At 44.4% G+C, this 19,439-nt stretch overlaps 1 protein-coding gene across 1 annotated transcript in view; it reads left to right on the top strand.

Annotated features, from left to right (window-relative positions):
• The window catches only part of trpc5a (transient receptor potential cation channel, subfamily C, member 5a), a 34,641-nt gene extending 17,612 nt beyond the window's left edge, over window positions 1–17,029 (top strand). The window contains exons 4-17 of the mRNA XM_088348431.1: window positions 404–520; window positions 590–652; window positions 712–849; window positions 957–1,163; window positions 9,213–9,350; window positions 9,430–9,628; window positions 9,928–10,067; window positions 10,562–10,762; window positions 11,047–11,168; window positions 12,926–13,121; window positions 13,189–13,398; window positions 13,767–13,808; window positions 14,264–14,353; window positions 14,873–17,029. Of these exons, the coding sequence (XP_088204557.1) occupies window positions 404–520; window positions 590–652; window positions 712–849; window positions 957–1,163; window positions 9,213–9,350; window positions 9,430–9,628; window positions 9,928–10,067; window positions 10,562–10,762; window positions 11,047–11,168; window positions 12,926–13,121; window positions 13,189–13,398; window positions 13,767–13,808; window positions 14,264–14,353; window positions 14,873–15,838 (2,829 nt within the window). The 3' untranslated portion in view covers window positions 15,839–17,029. The remainder of the gene's footprint in view (window positions 1–403; window positions 521–589; window positions 653–711; window positions 850–956; window positions 1,164–9,212; window positions 9,351–9,429; window positions 9,629–9,927; window positions 10,068–10,561; window positions 10,763–11,046; window positions 11,169–12,925; window positions 13,122–13,188; window positions 13,399–13,766; window positions 13,809–14,263; window positions 14,354–14,872) is intronic.
• The last annotated feature ends 2,410 nt before the right edge of the window (window positions 17,030–19,439 follow it).

The following is a 19,439-nucleotide window of genomic DNA, read 5'->3' as shown; positions in this document are numbered from 1 at the left end:
CACTGGGGGTAGCTGTTCTCAGACTCCTTATCACATCCGGAGAAAAGTGCAAGATGAGATAAGAAAAGAAGGGATTTGCCAGAGAGACGAGCTGACAGGAAGGTTTAGAAGAGGAGAGGTTGGAAGCGTCGATTGCAGGGTGACAAGAGGGCTGTGGAGAGGACAACACATGACGCAGACACAAGGAGAAAGTGGGACACTGAAAGAGGAGGAGGAAACAGAGCGAGTGGCAATAAGATGAAAAGTTCCAAGTGGTGGTGTTTGATGCTCTTTCTAAAAGATGAAAGAGATCATTATGTGTGCTCCCTTCCTCAAGCATGTTTTCCGCACTCTCTTTTGCAAAATGCTGGTACTCAGACTCTTCAGACCCACACTTTAGACTCAGTTTCAGGCTGTCTTGCAGGTTCCTTCACTGATGATGGACAGCCAGTTTTCAGAGTTCACCCCTGATATCACTCCCATCATGCTCGCTGCCCATACCAACAACTACGAAATCATCAAGCTGCTGGTGCAGAGAAAGGTAATGGTAGCCAAGCACCCTGAGCAAATCAGGTAGCTGTGTTTGATTGTTACATGTGTGTTCTCCCAGGTCACCATTCCCAGGCCTCACCAGATTCGATGCGACTGTGTGGAGTGTGTCTCTAGCTCAGAGGTGTGTCACAATGGCAAGCATACAATACACAAGCTAAAGTTAGTCTTTCTGGGCCGCAGGTGGACAGCCTTAGACACTCGCGGTCTCGGCTCAACATCTACAAAGCTTTGGCGTCCCCTTCTCTCATCGCACTCTCTAGTGAAGACCCGATACTGACTGCCTTCAGACTAGGCTGGGAACTGAAAGAACTCAGCAAGGTTTGCTTTCTTTTTTACTTTGCTTTTCTTGGTATGACTCTCCAGGGCTCATTGGGTCTCAACTGTTTTGCCCAAGTCCACAATTAACAAAAACCTTTTCCCTGCAGGTAGAGAATGAGTTCCGCCAGGAGTACGAAGAGCTGTCGCAGCAGTGCAAACGTTTTGCCAAAGATCTCCTAGACCAGGCCAGGAGTTCCAGAGAGCTAGAGACCATTTTGAACCACCGTGACAACGACCAGAGTGAGGAATTGGACCCTCAACAGTGCCACGACCTGGCCAAGCTGAAACTGGCCATCAAATACCACCAAAAAGAGGTGCAGTAAAACCTCATTGCCTCTGATAACCTTCATAGTCTTGAACCGCTAGATGAATTGCTTTGGATTCCTAATTGCGATTTCTTGCCACACTGCTCTACACTCGTGTGGAATGGACAAAAGCAGTAACACCCTGGAGAAAAGCATGTTGTTTTCTGCAAGTGTAGCAGGAAGAAATGAAGCAGTAAAGCGGTGATGCTGAGGACATAGTGTGTTAACAAGCTGCATCTGGCGCACTTCCATTGAAAGAGAAAGATGTTTAATGGGACAGAAAGAGGAAGAGAAAAACGAGAGCTTGGGGGATCAAGCGAGCAAGAGGGAAGATTTAACGGTGTGAAGAGAAGGCGCCCTAGGCATGTCTTGGTCCGTCAGCATGTTTCCCGTTGCCGCCGCCTGCAGCGTCCTACTGCAGACGGGTGCTGCCAGACAGATGAAAGCAGAAAGACATGATGGCAGCAGAGGGGATGAGGCGGGTGGGCGACGGTAGAGCAGGCAGTCAAGAGTATGATAGAGCTCTCAAGTGACGGGAAAGGAAGTCGGTCATTAGGAAAACAAACACTGATACGACAGAGACAAGGGCTTGGGCTTATTTGTCACCTGAGAAATCAGCATGGGTAAACGTGATCTCGGGTAAATGTACTGTAGCTGCCGTTCCTAAGGGAGCGAGGAGCAAGCACTGAGACTATAAAGAATTCATATTTCATCCCCATGTAGCGGAAGCACTGCCTTGGGGAGGTAACAATTGGGGTGGAGGCAGACTCGCGGTGGAAGCGGGTGCAGGCGGGATGTCTCGTGCCGTAACCATGGTGATGCATGTTGGTAAACAGATGCCTCATTAGCTTCCCTTGTTTTTGGATACGCCCTGTCGCGAGGGCTAATCTCGGTGATGTGAGCATGCTGGCTTGTCAAGGAGGGATATTACATCAGGACCCCCGTTGCTAACCCCCACTACGACCACGCGAGTCTATTTATCTGCCGCTGTGAGCTTTCATTTCAACACCGCTCGGTTTTGGATCCCTTTTATTTGTACGGAAGCTTGTTTACGAGGTCACGCTAAGTGGCGCCATCAAATGGGGTTTATGCAATATTGTGATTGTGTGCATAGATTATTCTACCGTGCTTTGCATCTACCTGGACACTTTTATTCAAGTGTGGAGGATGCGCTTTTAATGCAGGAAAGAACGCTTTATTATTCTCTTACATTTTCATGCACTCATTGTAGCTTGAAGAGTTTTCAATTTTCGGGCAGATGTATACTAAGCCATTGCTCACTCATTATGTTTACAAAGAGGGAAGAGGACAATATTTAGGTTTTGCAAGGCCACATCAATCAGATAATACTCTGATTTGGAGGTCTGATTGAAAGACTTGAGTTATTCTTTTCATTAGCGGAATTATCATTCATGGTAATACGGCTTGTCCAATGCCTTTGTCGATTTCCTAGGAGCCGCATTAAACCTAGATCTTGTACAGTGGAACCTCGGTGCTTTTATTAATTACAGTTATTACAGAACTGCATGCTACAGAACCTCGGTTTTCGAATGCCTCTCAGTTCGAACAGATCGGTTCTCGACCAAAAATTTCAAGAAATTCTTGCTTCGCTTTTTGTTCAAAAAATCGGAGTTCGAACGCCGGTACGCTAGGGTGCGATGCTGAGCGGCGTACGGGTGTAGATCGTGTAGATTGCCCCCACCCCTCGTGAAGAACTGTTATCACGTGCGCGCGCACTTCTTTTCGCTTTCGCTTTTAATATCGGTGAACGGAGTGTTTTAGCCCCTAATTATGCCTCTGAAGAAGGTCGGTGCAAGCAGGACAGGTGAAAAAAACAAAAGTCGTTCGTACAACTATTGCTTTTAAGAAAGACATAATTGCTAAATAGGGGCAGCACGGCGGCGCAGTGATTAGCGCGTGTGCGGCACAGTTCTAAGGTCTTGGGAACCTCCTGTGTGGGTTCAAATCCAGCTACCTGACTTCCTGTGCGGAGTTTGTATGTTCTCCCCGTGCTTCCGTGGGTTTCCTCCCACATTCCAAAGATATGCATTTCAGGTTAATTGGCCGGTCCAAATTGTCCCTAGGTGTGAACGAGCAAGCGAGTTGTCTGTCCCTGTGTGCCCTGCGATTGGCTGGCAACCAGTACAGGGTGTCCCCTGCCCACTGCCCGATGATTGCTGGGATGGGCTCCAGCACCCCCGCGACCCTACTGAGGATAGGCGGTGCAGCTAATGAGATGAGATGAGATGAGATAATAGCTAAATATGAAAGGTGTGCGAGTTTCCGATCTTGCTATACATACAGCATGGCTTCTGCTGAGCACCACAAAGGTAAGAAATCCTATTCATAATTCTTTTCTTTATCCTTTTTTTTATTTTTACACGTTCATGTTAGCGTAATCTTTCGTGCTGAAAATTACGATAACGCGAACGTACGATTAGCCTGGGTTAGCTTTGTTTACGTAAAACATTCAGGGAGTTGGAACGGAGCCGCCTTTTCAATGAACCGCTCAGCACTTTTTGTGGAGACCCGGGTGCTAAATGACTTGTAAACGGCCCGATTTTTTATTTTTACACGTTCATGTTAGCGTAATCTTTCGGACGGAAGATTACGCTAACGTGAACGTACGATTAGCCTGGGTTAGCTTGTTTACGTTCATGGTAAACATTCAGGGTGTTGGAACGGATTAAAACGATTTTACATTACTTTTAATGGGAAAAACGATTTTCGGTGATCGAACAAATCGGTTTTCGAACAGGGTTCTGGAACGGATTATGGTCGAGAACCGAGGTTCCACTGTATTACAAAAACAAATTGAATTTACTAAAATACAGTGTTGGGCTCGTTACTTGAAACTAATTAGTTAAAATTACACACCACTTTGTCCAAAAAGTAACTAAGTTACTTTGCAGAAAAAATAAATAGTTACCATCAACAGTAACTATTTATGTTACTTTAAAAAGAAGTTGTACAATTGTGGCCAAGGGTTTACAAACCCTCAACTGGTTTCCAGTCCTTTGGAGGCTACACAGGGACAGACAAATCACTCGCTCATTTACACTTAAATGACAATTTAGACTGGCCAATTAACCTAACATGCATGCTTTTTTTCTAATGATTGAGGAAACTAGAGAACCCACAAAGGTACAGAGACAGCAGGCAAAGTCTGCAGGGGACGCCGGTAGCTGGAATTGGACCCTGGATGTCTGCACTGTGGGGCTGACGTGCAAACCTCTCAGCTGCTTTGCTGTCCTATAAATGAAATCGTGGTTTATTAAATGTATTAGGCTGAATGTGGGAATGACATGTACTTTTGTAATGACGTCACTCATACCGTGCCCCTTTCAGTGGGATTATTAACATGTGTAACTAGTTATGTTATGTAAATGTATTATTTTGATTTGTTCAAAAGCAGAGGCCAGCACGTCCCTTGAGTGTTTAGCGTGTCAGCCCCACAGTGCAGAGGTCCAGTGTTCAATTTTCAGCTATCAGCCTCCCCGTGGAGAATTTGCGTGTTCTCCCTGTGATTCCGTTTTCCGCCCACGTTTCAAAAATATGCATGTGACGTTGATTGGCCGGTCCAAATTGTCCCTGGGTATAATTGAGCCAGTGAGTTGTCTGTCTCTGTGTGCCCTGCGACTGGCTGGAACATGTCTAGGATGGGATCCAGCCCCTTCATGACCCTGGTGAGGATAAGTGGTGCAGAAAATGGATGGATGGATAGATTTCTTCAAAAGCGAGAATTCTGATCTCAGTGTAACTATTTCTATATAAACAGGGTTGGGTAGGGTTGCTTTAACTTGATTACTTTCAATTACTTTTGGATTACTCCAATACCAAATATGCTAATAAAAGACAAAAGAAACTCATCTCATCTCATCTCATCAGCCGTATCGCTTATCCTCATTAGGGTCGCGGGGGGGCTGGAGCCCATCCCAGCCATCTCCGGGCAGTGGGCAGGGGACACCCTGAACTGGTTGCCAGCCAATCGCAGGGCACACAGGGACAGACAACTCATTCGCTCATTCACACCTAGGGACAATTTGGACCCGGCCAATTCACCTGAAATGCATGTTTTTGGAATGTGGGAGGAAACCGGAGTGCCCGGAGGAAACCCACGCAAGCACAGGGAGAACATACAAACTCCGCACAGGAAGTCTGGAGCTGGATTTGAACCCACGACAGGTTCCCATGACATGAACTGTGCCGCACAAGCGCTAACCACTGCGCCGCCATGCTGCCCTTACAAAAGAAACTAAATATGAATAAAATGATGACTCACAACACGTTGTAAGCTTTCTCTCCTGGCTTTGACCACTTTAATCTCCGGCAAAACTAACATAAAATGCGACAGAAACAAAATGAAAATAAATCCAAACAGCTTGCCAACATCATTTTTGCCGTTCCATGTATTCCGTTACTCCCCAGGCCTGCACAAAATTTAGTAATTTCATTCAAGATACCCACTGTTGAAAAGTCAAGCATTAATTAAAGTTAAGCATTAAGTGTCATATATTTGTATATTTCCAATAAGCTAATGTCGTTTTGTACAATCGGATAAGATGTGCTTCTCTTTTTTCCCCTGAACAAAATCAAATGTGTTGAAAAGGAAAACAAACAAAAAACAGCCCCAAATAATATTTTTTCCTGTGTGCATCAACATCATGATTCATAAGGCTTCTAACAAGGATCCGACAGTAATTTAATGGGACGCTTATGAGATTATAATATTATTTAGCGAGTTATTTCATGTTTAGCGCCAGTATTTTAAACACACAGAGGTGGATCGACTTTTGAGTTTTGGAAAAAATGTCCGACACTGAACACATGCACAATGTGGGTTAAGCATTTTTCATGCCCGTGTTGTTTGGTTTGTGTTTTCAATCTAAATAATTAAGGCGGTCATAAGGCGGATAAGCACAGCCGCATGTAAAACATACACGCAAGACTAAGTGGAGGTCAAATTGACGCTTGCTGCATAAAGGCCCGACTATAACTTTGCATGTCTTTCTCAAAATGCACACGTTTTGATTGACAGTCCAGCGTCTCCACGTCCGTACTCACGAATTGTCATGAATTTAACCCATCATCAAACTCTCGTGCATACATACAGTGTTTGTGTGTAAATTATTTAATATGTCTTCTTTTCGTTTTTAAGCCAATGAATGTTAGCTGTTTAACTATTCATGAGGTGTGGGTGAGTGACTTTGTGTCGACACAAGTGCATCATGAATGTTCTTATCTACACAAGTTCTATAATATTGTTGAAGGATCATCAGACTACAAAGTGAGCAATCTTTGAATGCCTCTTATAGTGATAGCGGTGCGGACGTCTAGCTGCCCAAAGAGCATCGTTCAGATTTGCATATAAATCACTAACTCGAGTAAGAGTTAGCATAGCTTTGGCTCAGTCTATTGCGGTGTCAAGTACCACAAGGTGTAATTGAGTTGACCAGAGCCACACGGGTAGCCTCGGTTAGCATAGTGCTTGCTTAAGGTTGAATGGCTTAGCAATCAAATGAGCTGGAAAGAAGCTACGACTTAACCATGAGTAGGAAAAGTATGCCTAACATCACGCTATTTTTAAATTCGGTCCAAGAGCCATGTTTCCGATCCGGGATACGAGAAAGAATCCCGTTAAATTTGTTTAGCTTTGAGAATTACCAATTTAAAAAAAATTACTGTATGATATTCACCCCAAAACAAACAAATCACAGTTTACTTTTTTTCTGAAGCAGAACAGTGATTGGTCCTTATCTGAGGACCAAGAATATTGATCAAAAATCAAAATAGACACTCTAAGATAGATACAGCATGTGAATTTTGCTTCTCAATTCCTATTCCACAAATGAAACAATTATTGGAATGCCACATTTTCTTTTGCAGAAATAGAACATGAATTTAATTCTAACAAAACATTTCTGGAATTGACCCCAGCTTCAATAACTGGTTATGAACACATTTATCAACAAATATAACAATATACAACCTCAATAATTGTAGGAATATGCTGTAATGGGTTGTGTTGGAATAATATTTCGGGGTAAAATTATCCCAAAAGTTACTCTGATTTATTTATGTAGATTTGAAACCTATTGTAGTTTAATGTATGACCATAGTACAAGGTTAATATTTTTGAATGTGTACAGATCCAAAACCCTTTGTCATAATTACCGACGTGAATCACCTGTGCCCGCTCCTTTGGCGCCAACTGCCTCGGACTCTGATTAGCTCCCTGTCCCTATTTAAACCCACTCCTATCTGTCCCCTTTAGTCAGTCCATCTGCGAACCCCAGTGTATACTAGACAAGCCTTTTTCGAACCTGACTCCCACCTGTCCCGTTTTTGCTCCCGTCTGTCTCCGGCTACGACCCGTTTTGATTCTGACCACGTCTGCTCTCCCGTCCCTACTTACGACCCATTTTTCATCCCAACTACATCTGCTCTCCCGTCTTGGCTTACAACCTGTCTCTGATGCCGACCACGTTTTTGCTCTCCTGTCCCGGCTATCGACCTGTTTTTCCGTTTTTGACACCGCCATCGCTCGCTACGGAAGATCCACTTCGGTGTTCTGATCACAATCAGAGTACGAGAGCGACTTGCTTCCCGTTCCTAGCGAACGCCGGATCGTGGGCGCAGCCCTTCCTCTTTCCTTTAATGAAACTTGTGAGAAACGCAACGCAATTGGGTCCTGTTTCCGTTCTGGTTCTGACACCCTAAGGTACTAAAGAGAAACAAGATTTGCTTTAGCCAAGAGTAATAACCGGTGTAACATAGTTAACATTATGGCGCTGATTTATCTTTTTTAAAAGTCTATGAACAGGTCCTTGAAACTCAAAGGTGTGTAATCATTTTCCTGCTTTCGTTGTACAGACTCAATCTTGTGTTTCCTTGTAAGGAGGAAACTGAGTTAACATGCCTACTCAGCAACTAAGTGAGAAGAAATGTCAGTAGGTTAACACCAGTCATCAAGGCCAGAAGAATAAAAGTGAGTTCTGGCCATCAACAGAGAGCCAGCTTTTCCACTTAGCTCATTTTCTCGCCCGATACGACTCCCTGGAGTCATGGCATGACGGCTGGGTGCTTTTATTAATTACAGTTATTCAAAGGAGGACAAATTAATCCACTCTGCTTTGTTTCTGCGGCTGACAAACTGGCTGCCGGGAATGTTTGCAACCAAAAACGTTTCATGCTCTTGGACTGGCAATGCTCTAATTCTCTGAATCATCCTCGTGTGTGCTCAGGAACGTGTTATTTAAAATGTCGCTCCAATGTTGGCTGCTAGCAGCTCCGATTTGACGGTCACTGTGTGAGCCAATTCAAGCGAACAGGTTCGTTCCTGGTTCTGGCTTTCCGATCGTTCAGTGGCAGACCGAGACACAACTTTTGTTAACACTTTTTGAACTTAACAATTTCCAAGTGAAACGGAAAACCAGGAAAAAAAAGAGCAGGAGCCGAGAAACGGGCACCCTCATTAGCATATAGTCACTATAGCAACAGGAAACTCAACCGGAGCCTTTGCGAGAGATGCAAAAAAGCAACGGCGGCTAACTGGGGGACTTGAGACAGAAACCCAAGAAAAGCTAAGCAAGCAAAATAGACCGAATGCAAAAATCATCAAGTGCCATTGAGACTAACAGACTGCCCATCATGCTGATGAATCAACCTTTTTTTCATGCCATGGTCAACCAAAAGAGATTTAAATTTGAAGCGTCATTTAAAGAGGAATGAATACTTGCTTAGTTCCATCTTATGTGCACTATGTTCAGAATTTACGATGTCGTTCTAGTCACGTCAAGTCATGTTCATTTGTATAGCCCTTATGTTGCCTGGAGTCAAGAATCTGGGCGAAAGAGGAAACCTGATTCTGTGCAGCTATTGTGACCTGTTTCTCCCGTTAGAGGGCTTCCAACAAAAAGGTTGAAGTTAAGGTTAATGAGAGGGTGGGATGAAGACGAAGGCTGATAATAGGATGAAGTGATCCAATTTCCTGTCTGGGTGAGTGTGAGACACACGAGCATGAGTGCCAGCATAACGTTCCGCTGTGCGTTTCTACAGTTTGTGGCACAGCCCAACTGCCAGCAGCTGTTGGCGACGTTGTGGTACGATGGCTTCCCCGGCTGGAGGCGACGCCACTGGGTGGTCAAGCTGGTCACCTGCTTCATCATCGGACTCCTGTTCCCTGTCTTCTCACTGGTAAGTTGGGCGGGCGGACTCCAGGGGTATTTATACCGTGCTTATTCTTGTCATTTGCTTTATTCTTTCCTGAATGCAGATCTACCTGTTGGCTCCCAAAGGCGCGATAGGGCGCTTCATCAAGAAGCCTTTCATTAAATTCATCTGCCACACGGCTTCGTACCTGACCTTCCTCTTCATGCTCTTGCTGGCCTCGCAGCACATCGCCCGCACTAATCTGCACATGCAGGGCCCACCGCCAACGATTGTGGAGTGGATGATTCTGCCGTGGGTGCTGGGTACGTGCATATGAACAGCTCCAGACTCGCTTGTGACAACCGAATGCATACTTGGACAAATGTGCATTTGGCTGGAAGTTAGCTGGAAGTATTACTTAAGGGACTGAACTATAAGTGAACAGACGGACTACTTATTTTCATAGATGTGAAAGGTTATCACATCCAGCCAATGCTGTTCTCCAGCCATTCCCAAAGCTAGTTGGGTTCGCTTAACTATGATTCTAGAGAGGATGCGGTTCCAAAAAAGATGGATTTAGGATATTTAGCATTAGATTTGTGTTTGTGCATTTGTGCTTTAGGTTTCATCTGGGCAGAGATAAAGGAGATGTGGGACGGAGGGTTCACTGAATACATCCACGACTGGTGGAACCTGATGGACTTTGCCATGAACTCTCTCTACCTGGCCACCATATCACTAAAAATTGTAGCCTATGTTAAGGTAACGGCGAGAGCGAGCGTGTGCTTGTGTTTGTCAGCAACCACGGTCCCTGTGTGCTTGACAGTTTAGTCAAATTATGTGATTGCTTGTTGGATGCGTACTTTGTATTATTGCCCTGCCTTCAAGAAAACAAGCACGCAGTGGATCACCAGACGCGATGCCATCTGCAGCATCTGTGAGCCACTGATCATCCCGAGCCATCTTCCTACGCTCACACATGTGCAACATACATCATGTATATACATGCTAGATACAAATGCAGCATTTAGTGCTTTTCCCCCGTTTCGTGACTTTCCAGTTGATTTTATGGAACCTGTAAAGTGATATCATATTACTGCATTTATGTCATTGGTTATCTGTCACCTACTGCGATAATTTTGCCTTCCTTGCTGACAACCAGAAAATCCTCTGAGAGGTCATGCGCATCACAGGAAGATTTAGATGGGTCCGCCTCTAAATTTTCCGTGCTGTTGACTCTTTCAAATATCTGCCAGTACAACTCGTCTCGACCCAGGGAGGAGTGGGAGATGTGGCATCCGACGCTGATAGCTGAGGCGCTGTTCGCCATTGCCAATATCTTCAGCTCGCTGCGACTCATCTCGCTGTTTACAGCAAACTCACACCTGGGGCCCTTGCAGATCTCACTGGGGCGGATGCTGCTGGACATCCTCAAGTTCCTGTTCATCTATTGCCTGGTAACTAAAGAGGTTTCTCTAGCCTGAAACAAAAACTGGTAACACAGTTCCTTGTGATAGTATTGGGAGTGTTCGCTACACTTCATCAGGCTAGGACATTACAGGCCTATTTCATTACATCACAACTCATTAACCCTAACACTCCAGGGAGCTATTTTCCCACTACACAATTGACATCAAGTCCTAAAATCAATCTCGGGGAGGCAACATCTTTACTCGTTCCGTGCTACACCTCGTTTCACCTCAAGGTGAACAACAACACATTTTGGCATTTCCTTGTGCAGGTGTTGCTGGCTTTTGCCAACGGCCTGAACCAGCTTTACTTCTATTACGAGACCACAGCTTCGGAAGAGCCCAACAACTGCAAGGGGATCCGCTGCGAACGGCAAAACAATGCCTTCTCCACGTAAGCTCTGTTCCAATTCATTCAAACGTGATATAATAACACTCTGGAACCACATTTAGAGGAAAGGAATACATTTCAGAGTGGTGCTGCTTTCAAAACCATATTTTTTGGTTTTTCATCTGAATCTCTCGGGCATTTTCCTTGATATTGTCCTCGTCTCAGACACAGTCGACATTTTTTTTTTTGTGGTCGGAAAACAGTGAGAAACACAAAATGCCAGCGGTGTTTTGCCTTCCTGGTGTCACTTGTTGTTTTATGCCTCCTGCCGGGAGAAATATTATTCAGAAGTTGGCAAACGTGTCAGAGTTTTCTTTGATAGAATCAGTCTTGATCTTGCATGATCTTGATCTTGAACTTGTTTAAGTCTCAATCTTTAAAAGTAGATAAATCCCTGCCTCAAAGTGTCTTAGACTTGTTTGAAGTGGTCTTTAACACAACTCTCATTGTGCAGAAATCCAAATGTTCACGAGTAGAACAGTTGCAACAGAATTATGATGGCCCAGAGGGCTGTGTTTGTTTACGATGCATGCATTATTTGCTATACATTGTCTGTCTGTGAGCATTCCTCAACTTAAAGACAACATGATTCCTCGTTGCTCGAAGATCATCCTTTTTGTTATTGTTTGGGATGCAAACACGAGAGAATTTTGTATTCCCGGGTGCCTTCAGGTGTGCAACAACCCCCGCATCTCATCTGTCCATCACGCTGTACGGCTCGCATGAATGTGTTGAAACGTTTAACACTGTGATGCAACGCATCTGCGTTAGTCGCACACGGGGAGGCGTGAAAACAACTGGCTTAGAGAACACCTACATCATGACTGACGGATGACGCTACCGGCAGCAAACACATTGGACTCTGGTGCCTGATGAGGATAATTTCACAAAATTGAGGAGAGGCCAACTCTTCATCACTTTGCTCAGTTCTGGTTTCACAGTAATGACATTGTCGTAGAGTCGCGCTCTGTTGCCTCTTTCATGGCCAGTCAACTCCTCTTCTCATTTACACTCACTGGTTACAAATACACACACGCGAGCACAAGCTGCCATGAGAATAAATGTCGCTCCTGAATATTTAATGCAGCACAAATATAAGCACCCGCAGGCCAACCCTCACTCACTGGTTCTGAGACGAGGACGAGCGCTGCCACCAATTGTTGCTTCATCAAAGATTCAACGATCTGCTGTCCTCACTGGGGGGAGCAGGCGACCAGAAATGATGGAAGAATCGGTGATGTGGATCAAATACTGAGGAGAAAAAAAAGTGAGAAGGGTTACAGTCTTTATGTGTCCAAAAGAGCAACAATGTTTGGTCTGTCGCAGTAGTTTCAGTGTCCACTATTTCTGTAAAGGATAAATCCTGGAGTCTGGCAAAGTGGAGTATATTAAGCTTTATTCTATCAGAGACACAAACCATCAGTTGCCCTGCAGAAGGAACTGACTGTGCCCGGTCTATAAATAATAAGGATGTATCTGTGGATTTCGCACATTGGGTAATAAACTTTCTCTTCTTGTGTCTTCGCTTGAGGACACATATCTCCTCATAACCTGGTAATAATGGAGTCTGAACTTAAATGCCTTGGGGTTTTTTACAATAGGGAGTCAGATATTTTTGAGTCATTGTTTCCTTCGTCAGAGCGCTGTCACAATTTCTGTGTCTATTTAAGTCTGTTTATTTTAGAGCTTATAGCACAAAAACACCCGGAAATTTTGGATTCGTCAGCTTGAGGCACTAAATATTCTTTTTCCGTCTCCAGGCTCTTTGAGACTCTGCAGTCGCTCTTTTGGTCAATTTTCGGTCTGCTCAACCTCTACGTCACCAATGTGAAGGCCCGCCATGAGTTCACAGAGTTTGTGGGGGCCACCATGTTTGGGACCTACAACGTGATCTCGCTAGTGGTCCTTCTCAACATGCTCATCGCCATGATGAACAACTCATACCAACTCATTGCTGTGAGTCCTAATGCTTACAGACCGTGCATGCGAATACAATACATCTCAGTGCGTTCTCTCCGGTTAGGACCATGCCGACATTGAGTGGAAATTTGCCCGCACCAAGCTGTGGATGAGCTACTTTGACGAAGGAGGAACACTGCCGCCTCCATTCAACATCGTTCCTAGCCCCAAGTCAATCTGGTACTTGCTCATGTGGCTTCACAACAAGACTTGTGGCAGAGGCCAGCCGCCCAGGGAAGACCCGCACAAGTGCGAGAACCTGCGGGAGTTTACGGTGAGTGGACCTAAGGCTGTAAGCTTTTACAGAAATAGTGGACGTCAGTGGCCATCAGCTGAACGAGTCCAAATGAACCTGTTTCTCAGGCTGCTCAGTCCGCCTCCCGCCTCTCTTCGCAAAGGCATGTTCATTTCATCTGAAGTCGGCTGTGTTATATAAGCCAGACAGCCCACATAAGTTCACAGAGCACTGCAGATATCTGATTGCGAGTGTTCGTATGTGTGTGTGTGAGTGTGTTTTCAAATGTGTTCCTGCATTTTTTAAACCAATCCAACCATGCATGCCTTAACTGCCGTACAAACTGTAGCAGTAAATGTAACAAAGAACATTCCATTTTTTTTTTCAATTGACCTGTCTTTCTGCAGGAACGTCACGCCGACTGTTTACTGCAAAACCAGCATTATCAGGTATGCGATTTAAGGTTCATAAAGCATATTTTCCCACAAAGCAGCCTACATTACACAAAAAATGCTGAGATTCTTGCTATGATGTGCTTGACAAATTAAGCTTATCACCCAAATGTCGGCTTCAAGCAACTGTACCTTGTCATTGGCGGTACCGCATTGAAATGCTGCCATGTTTTCAAAGACTTTTTGGCTGGTGGCTGATGAGCGTGTAGCCACGCATTCTGACAGAGGCGGAGAGCTGAGATCGCTCAGCCAATACAGGTGTTGCTTGTGGGAGGACACTGGGCCAGCGATTACATTGTCGCTGAGGTCGAACTTGCAATTGTCCGCCCACTTTCCCAAAATCCTGGCAAGATACCTCAAACAAGAGTCATTCACTGCACACTGGACATCTCATTGTACCAAAAGGCGGCAAACGCGTATGTCACTCAACACTAAAACACAGCTTTCAACAGGAAGTGATCCGGAGTTTGGTGAAGAGATACGTGGCAGCCATGATTCGTAGTGCCAAGACTGACGAGGGCCTGACAGAGGAGAATTTTAAGGTGGGCATCATTACCTTCAATGTAGAACTGGTGAATAACCTAAACATCAGGCCAAGTGATTGAGGTTTTTTTCCCCACTGGTCATCATATGCGATGTTATAAAAGTTGAAATAAACAGCTTTGATTAACAATTTGCAAAGCAGAAGGAAAAAAAAAGAGCAGGGAGGAAAACCCAGAGATTATCCTGTTCCTGTCTCCTTAACAACCGGAACACTTTTCACATGTCATGTAATCAGGTTTTAAAACAAAAAATTTTGAGTATCATTAATCACAACAAATTATCACACGTCAGAAATAATCAAACGTGGTAAAAAATGATAAGAATAATTAGGTTTAACATTATGTGGCCCAAATAGTAATGACTGAAGTGATAAATACAAAATTGGGGAAAATCTTTAAGCAAAATATATTTTCTGTCCAGAATCATGAAACCTAAAAGTTATGAACTCATGGAGACGGTTTCACTTATTCTATAACAATGTTTTAATTTCGGTTAAATTTCTTTGTGGGTGATTTCAGGAGCTGAAGCAGGACATCTCCAGTTTCCGATACGAGGTTCTCGATCTCCTCGGCAACCGGCGCCCTCCACGGCGACATTACTCCTCATCCAGTGACATGACACGTGATGATGGTGGTGGCGCCGCCTCAGAGGATGACAGTGAGCCGGGTGATTCCGGACAGAAATCCAAAGTCACCTTCACTGTGCCGCTGGAGGAAGAGGAGGACTGTCGGCCGGCGCCTGCGCTCGGTGTCTCTGCCTTGGTGCGCTCAATTTCTGGCATGAGCCGGGTGGAGCGCGAGTGTGAAATTGGGGAGGAGGAAGATGTGGGCTGGGGCCAGGAAAAGGAAGAGAAACCAAAGAGCAACGGACTTAAGAGTGCAGCAGTCCCGCCTTCTGCCAGCAGCATCTACCATTCTCCGTCTCCGTCCTCATTTTCCTCCTCATTCTCCACCTCAATTGCTCGGACCAGAAGCCACCTGCAGCGTCTGTCTGCACCGGCGGCCAAGACAGACTCCTTCAAACGTCTCTCTTTCCTTTTCTCCCGCTCCAAGCGCTCACCCCTGCCCGTCGAAGCCCCACCTTCCTATACCATCTCTGACGGGTTGCTCCTCCCACGGGAGGCCCCTTCGGACTTGGGACTGGACCGCGTGACCATGAGCGACACCCACTTGAACGAGGTGGGCCACTCTATGGACGCCAACAGCTCCTCTTTCTCCCCACGGAGAAGCAATGGCCGGGATGCCATTCTGACTCTACCCCCGCCACCACCGTGCCCCTGCCAGTCACTGCATTGCACCTCTAACATGTCTGAGTCCAGCTCGAACCTCCTGGACTCCAGCGAGGATATTTTTCAAGGTGGTAGCTTGGAGGCAGCAGGTGGTGGTAGGGTAATGATGATGATGGGCGGGTGGGTAGGACCCTGCGATGATGTCATTGAAGATAGCTGCGAAGTCATCGAGGACTCAGTCAGCACGCAACTATAGAGCCACATTTGACTGAACTGACTTTTATTTTGTTCCAGCACGCTGCGCAGGGATAACGTCCAACAGCCCAAGCTTGACTTCCACTGTGGGTACATGTGCCCGGTTCCTAGTTCATGGGTTTAATGGCCAAATCGCATCAATTTATTTACATACCCTAATTCACTGTGTTTACAATAACTGAACACATGACCAACCCGCATGCGCACACTGCACACGCATGTTAACTCACGCTTCAATGTCTCATAGCAAATGTACAGTATGTTTACATCATGCCCTATATTCCACAATCTGTGCTTTTACTGTTCTTAAAAGCCAGTTTTTTGTCAACGTATTCGTGCTCATCAATCAATGACGGCAGAGCTGTTAAGTCATTGGCAGATATCACAGAAGCCCGATTTTGATTTCATATCTCATTCCATACATTTTTCTCCTCTTCTATGACACTTGGAAGCCAAAACTGTTGTAATTCAGTCACATTGAGTGAAGCCAGCCTTTGTGAGTAGCTGCAGTTTTGCCATTGAAGAGCTACACTGTGAAATGTTCTACCAACATCCGTGATCATCATATCAGTGCATGTGCCTGCCATAAGCATATAACTGATTGCCATCTTTTGTCTTTTTTTAAGTTTGGCTTCCTAATGTTTCAATTTGCAATAACACTGCATAATACACACGGAATAGCTTTTCTTAGATTTGATGGGAAATAAGACAGAAATTGATGAGCGTAACTTCTGTGTGAGCAGTGCAAAGTGGACAAAGTTAAAGCCAGAGAAGGTGGAAGGAATGGAATGACAAGAATGAGGCCAATTTCCCTTTAACCACTCACAGGGCCTGTCGGATTCAAGGCAAAGGAAGTAACGGGACTAGTTTGAACGTAGCCTGAAGAGAAGAACTAAAAGGACAAAAGGGACCCGCCGGCCCCATGCATCCCCACCACACCGTTGTGAAAACCTGCACCCTTTCCCTTTTTCTTTCTGCACCCACCAGGGCCAAGGAACGACATTCTACCCCAATAACATTTATACTAGTAATAATTACACTAATAATAATAATCATATGAATATTCTTAAGGACTAGCCTGGTTTGTCTTTTTTTTCTTTTTCTTGGGTTGCCTCCATGATTGCGGCTCCTCAGACAGCTTCTTCTTGACTTTGTCCCTCGAGGAGCTGCTCAATAAATTAACTTTGTTGGACTTGGACAGGAAATGGTGATGTGAAGGGTGTGAGCGTGAACCTGCAGCCAGTGGAAACTATATATATATTTGTATTCTTTTTCTTCCACCAAAACCCAAAGGGTCATGTTACATGGTAATCAGAAGTTCCAGCAAATTTAGCAGCATGGAGCAGATCAAGTATTGCATGATTGACCGCATCACACAACACACACTCATGGAATGGAAGTAGCGTGCATCGAAAATAAGAAAAGCATGTCACTTAAAACCAGAATATGCCAAAAGATTCGGTCTACCTTGAGATACAAGTGACCCAACTAAAAATAACCTGGCAAACAGTTATATATAAGTATAGTATCACAATGCAAAACAACAATTTGACCACAAAATTCATAGGCATACAATATATCATTAATAAAAAATAAAATAAAATGTAGCAGTTTACTTTATCCTTATCCCAAATAACCTCTGATGTAATCACTCCGCAGCATTTTTTGCCTTTTACACCTACTAAATTTATGTGAATTTATAATATTTGTTCTGCTAAAGTAATCCCTGTTTGCGAGATCCATTTGCTGTTTTTGTATTCGGGCCAAACTTCTGTCTAAAAAGTATTGCTTCGATTCTTATGGTATGAAGACGGAAGAGCTTCTTTTACACACATAACAGTCCTGTTTAATAACATGTAATGTTTGGCTGTCAACTGGAGACGTTTAAAGGCAACTATAAACCTTTTTTTTACGAATAATTGGGGTGAATTAAAAGCCGATATCCTTTAAACAAATGTACTTGCAATGGTGTCTAGAGCTCAAAACCATTCACAGCGGCATGCCACAAAGCGTGCCATAACCACAGCGAGCGTACATTAGCGTGTTACAGCTCAGTTGGATGCCGCTGAAAATGTTTATTGACGAGGAGCGATCGCTTGTAGAAACTCCTTTAATTGGTTGGCGGGCGAACAAAGCTGATATTCAATCATTCTGATGGGTCAATATTAGTAATGGATGTCTGATTCCCTGACGCCTGCACTTCAGTGTGTGTGTGTGTTTGTTTTGTCTCATCTGTTTCTCAGACAAGACAAATTTCATTCAGTGACACAACACTGAGTCTCTAGGTAGAGGGTTCGTCATGTTTTATCTACAGTATTTTCATTACTGTAGGACGCACCTAAATCCCCAAAATAGCCAGAGAATTTGAATGCTCTCCTTATAATCGTAGCTAACCACCATTACGCAACAATTGTGGCAATGGTAAGCACTATCTCCTGACCACTAGACCGTTCACAGTTTCATCACATTGAATTCAACAGGAATCAAACCTGGATAGCGCCAGATCCTACCAGAAGACCATTAGGTATACAAATGACATGTGACAAGGCATTCGGTCACATCTCATTATCACACAATTTTTAGTCACGGCACCAGATATCTTAGAGAAATGGGAAAACAGAAATCGATTAAAAATCAGTGTAAAATCTTGTACTTTTTCTCAGCTCAAACTAAGCCTTGTAGGTGAAATACGTTTAAATAAGCGCAGCGAGGCATTTTATTTATATCTCTCAAGACAACCGAAAAACATCCTGCACTGCTCTTCATTCAGTTAAGAATTTTCTGGCCTTCATAAAGACTGCGAGTCGGCAATACAATATCGCAGTTGAGTGATCCCCAACCTTTTTTCTACTAGGAACCCAATATTCCAATGACTGGGCCAGCTCGGTAGCCTAGGGGTAGGGCGCCCGCTCCGAGACTGGGAGGTCGCTGGTTCAAGCCTCGGCCGAGTCATACCTAGGACTTACAACATTGGTACTCATCGCTTGGCGCTCAGCATTAAGGGTTGGAATTGAGGGGCTAGGTCACCTAATGACTAAAATGGCTGCATCGGCTCGCTACAGATTAACTGTACTGGTCCGGTGCGTCGACATTTTGTTCTGTGTGCATGGTTACAAAGAATGACAATAAAAGTAAATTCTATTCTATTCTTCTATTCTATTCAGACAATAACATACACAGTTTGATGTTGAGATTAAACCTTATGCCTTTTCATGTGTCGTCTATTACCTTAGTGGATAGAATTTGGCGCACTTCCGGCTGCGACCCGGGTTTGAGTCCCATTGCATCTAATGTTATGCATTTGTGATCAGTCATAGATTCCGACTGACTAAGTACTTTTTAATTGTTGTGCAACCCTAGCCTTTACTATAGTTTTGTTTTCCATGCGCCTTATAATCTGGTGCGACTACTATATGAAAAAAACAATTGTTGGGGGGCGTGCCAAGTACAGTGCGGATAAAAACTGAGACAAACACGCATGTCCCCACTCTCTTTCACATTCTTAAAAATACACATGCACACAGAGGACAGTATCTTTATTTTCCAATGAAAATGTATGTCCCTACGAAATGAAGAAACAAAACAGCCTCACACAGGACCAA

This window comes from Urocampus carinirostris, chromosome 11 (genome assembly GCF_059441175.1).
Source record: "Urocampus carinirostris isolate Australia breed hairy pipefish chromosome 11, RoL_Ucar_1.0, whole genome shotgun sequence".
NCBI classification, from domain to species: domain Eukaryota; kingdom Metazoa; phylum Chordata; class Actinopteri; order Syngnathiformes; family Syngnathidae; genus Urocampus; species Urocampus carinirostris.
Note: the sequence above shows the minus strand (reverse complement) of the source record. Positions and strands in the feature narration are given on the sequence as shown.